Source organism: Myotis brandtii, unplaced genomic scaffold (genome assembly GCF_000412655.1).
Source record: "Myotis brandtii unplaced genomic scaffold, ASM41265v1 scaffold952, whole genome shotgun sequence".
Classification (NCBI taxonomy): domain Eukaryota; kingdom Metazoa; phylum Chordata; class Mammalia; order Chiroptera; family Vespertilionidae; genus Myotis; species Myotis brandtii.
Genome location: NW_005371930.1, coordinates 457018 through 460261, shown reverse-complemented (window position 1 = coordinate 460261; position 3244 = coordinate 457018). Strand labels below are relative to the sequence as shown.

The following is a 3244-nucleotide window of genomic DNA, read 5'->3' as shown; positions in this document are numbered from 1 at the left end:
CCTGGCCTTGGGGACCGTCGGCCCCGCATGGAGGCCTGAAGGGCAGCACGGCCTCCGGCTCCTGTTTCCTGACTCCGCACTGGGAACAGGCCTGAGCCGGGCCATCTGGGAGCCTCCGCAGTGCCCACCCTGCTCTGTGCACGGGGACCTCAGGGTGGCAGAAACGGAGCGGAAGGGAGGGCTGCCAGGCCAGGGCGGCTGGGGGCGGTCCCCTCCCCACCTCTGGGCAGCTTTGTGTCCGCCAGCCCCGGGCTGGCAGTGGAGGGAGTGGAAGGAGGGTACAAGCCTGCCACTGCCCCGGTCACCCAGCCTCGGTGGTGCTGGTCCCGTGGCTGCCTCCGCCAGCAGTGCCACCTGCTCTCCGCTGGGCAGACCTACCTCACCTGTGCCCGAGGTGCTGGTTAGTGCTGAGAGCTTTAGCAGCTGTGGGCCGCCAGCGGGCCAAGAGCAGGGCTGGGACTCTGGCCTCTCCCCCTGCCCTGCCCAAGCCCCTGGGGGCCCTCGACTCCAGGCCTCACCCCCAGGTGGCTTTCGGAAGACGCTGGGCAGGCCAGAGGGCACGGCCTGAAAGCCGGACGCTGCTCCCGCCTCTTGCCCGCGGGGCGCCCAGGTGCGCACACAAGGGGAGGAAGAGGGAACCATTCGGTGCAGAGCTGAGTGGGGAGCGTGTTGCCCTGCCCCGTCCTTCTGGGGTCTTCTCAGGGGACAGAGCCTAGCACTGCGCCTGCTCCTCAACTGGAGGCCCCAAAGCCCGGATCCTCCAGGTGTCAGTAACCTGAGGGAAGGAGCAGCAGGGAGCCCCGCGGCGGGACGGAAGTTTGCACGTGTCAGTGGCCTGCACGGGGCTCATACCTGAGTCTCACACAGCGTTCCCGCAGGGCCTTGTGTTCGTCCTGATCCCTCTGGGTCCCAGAGCAGCCCTGTCAGCGGTGGCGTGTTGGGGGGGGGGGGGGGGGGGGGCACCGCCTGTTGCCCCACCAGGCCTGCTCCCCTGCCAGGGGCTTGGCGCGTCCGCGGTTTCCCGGGCAGCATGGCTTCTGGCTGAGCTCCATTCGCTGGAGGTTGCTGCTGGGACTGGACAGTGAGCGTTAGCAGGTGGATGGGGGGAGCAATACTTCACCTCCGGGGCTGGGGTGCTTGTGGGGGTTCCCTTATGCCTCCCAGATTGCCTCCAGGGCAGCCCCAAGCTGGAGCTGTGCGACCAGCATGGGGGCAAGGCCTCCCTGAGAGGCCGGGGGGAGGGGCCTGTAGGTGAAGAGGGGGATCGGGTTCTTCCTGTGCTCTAATTCCCCCCAAGGGTGGCCCGTCGGGTGGGAGTGTGAGTGCAGGTGGCTGGCCCTCGGGGGGAGACTTGTCTTTCTGGACGGGGGGCCCCGGGAGTGAGCATGTGCGGCAAATCCCAGAGGAGCGAGCTGGAGAGAGGACCCCTCATTGTCCACAGGCACCGACGCTGGCTCACCCCCGAGGGGGCGCGTGGAGCAGACCCCAGCAGCCTATCGAAGGCCCGGAGCCCTGAACCCCACACCGACAGCACCACTGCTCCCAGAGGCCGAGAGAACGTGTCTGAACCTTGTGGGTTCTTCCCAGGAAACAAGTGCAAAGTCCACCGACCAGAGGATCTTCACAGGACCCGGAGGCTCGTGACACCGAGCTAGGGTCCCTCTGAGGCCAATCAGCAGACAGAGAGCCAGGAGCACGCCAAACAACCCAGCTCTCAGCCAGGAGGACCCAGGCGCTTAGATGCCCAGAGACCTTACAGCAGCTGTTACAACCACACTCCACAAGGTAGAGGTAAACTAGAAATGCATGGGGAGCTCCGGTCGGTGTGTCTCAGTGGGTAGAGCGTTGGCCTGAGGACGGAAGGGTCCCAGGTTCGATTCCGGTCAAGGACATGTAGCTGGTTGCAGGCTCCTCCCCGGCCCGGGCCCTCGTCAGGGCTCATGCAACCAATCGATGTGCTTCTCTCACATCCAATATTTCTGACTCTCCCTCTCTCTTCCACTCTCTCTAAAAAGCAATGAAAAGCATCCTCAGCTGAGGATTAAAAAAATATTTAATAGAAATGCATGGGGAGCCGGGCGTTCTCGGCAGAGAAGTGACCAGTAAAGGGACCGAGTGCAGACTGAGGCTCCGTGACACCATCTGAAATCAAATCCTCGTGGGGATGGCAGAGGGAGGCGTGGACTTGTATGTCAGTGACCAGAAACGATCAGAAAGAAGAGTGAAGACAAATGCAGCGTCTCAGGGACCAGGGACAATGTCCAAGGTCTAACAGCCGCGTCACTGGAGAGACTGGTGCAGAGAAACACACACACACACACACTCACGGTGCTGGCTAAGAGCTTCCCAGCCGAGTGGAAGACGCCCACGTAAAGCTCTCAGGTCCCCCTGAAGGAGAATAAACTTCCGGCCCAGGCCCTGTCCCTCCCCGCTGCCTCAGGAACGGGGGAGCCAGCACAGCACAAGTACAAACGCAGAAGTCTTAATTTATTGTAGACGCTTCTCATCTGTGCTGCAATCCCAGTGTCCTGAACATCAATAAATATACATGTTTTTAAAAAACCCTCCAGTGTCTGATCTTTGCCATAAAGTCTTAAGTCACAAAAATAGGTTTCCATTTTTCCTGTCTTCATAAAACTGACTTTTTTTGGTAACAGTTCTGATCAGATTAAAAACTACACCTCAAGGGGCACAACCAGCCGCAGGAGAGGACGCGGAACCAGGGAAATGGAGGTTCAGAGACTCAAACATGCGGAACCCTCTTCCCCCCGCGTCCCGGCCCGGCCGCCGTGAGCGCAGGCCCATCGCTCTGCGTCTTCAGCCGCACGCGAGGCACAGTCACCATCCATTCAGCACCAGGCCCGTGGGGGCTCGTCTCACGTCTGAATCCCGACCGCGCTTCCTCGCCGCCAGCAACAACGCTGCCTCCTCGCCAGGACAGCACGGGGTCCCCTGCCCGGGCCTGGATTTCCATCGTCGTCTGGTTTCCCCTGCTCGGGAGCAACTGTGCTGATCACTTATTTGGGCACTTGATTGGAAGAACAAAGGAAACGCTGAAATAAAACGTGTCTGAGGAACTCCGGGCCTCGGGCCACAGCGCCTCGGGCCACACGGTGCCGACGGCCCACAATGTTCAGCCACAGCCGGGCCTGGTGTGAGTTTCCAAAAAACAGCCTGGTAACCGCTGAAAGGGTGGCTGTGCTTTGTCCATCGCACAATTGGCCATTGAAGCAAAATGAAGTAA

General features: G+C 61.3%; 1 protein-coding gene across 1 annotated transcript in view; it reads left to right on the top strand.

The window, feature by feature from the left end:
- The window catches only part of TRMU (tRNA 5-methylaminomethyl-2-thiouridylate methyltransferase), a 15053-nt gene extending 13409 nt beyond the window's left edge, over positions 1 to 1644 (top strand). Inside the window, exons 11-12 of the mRNA XM_014533163.1 lie at positions 1165 to 1247; positions 1588 to 1644. Coding sequence (XP_014388649.1) covers positions 1165 to 1247; positions 1588 to 1644 — 140 coding nt within the window. The remainder of the gene's footprint in view (positions 1 to 1164; positions 1248 to 1587) is intronic.
- Positions 1645 to 3244: the final 1600 nt, after the last annotated feature.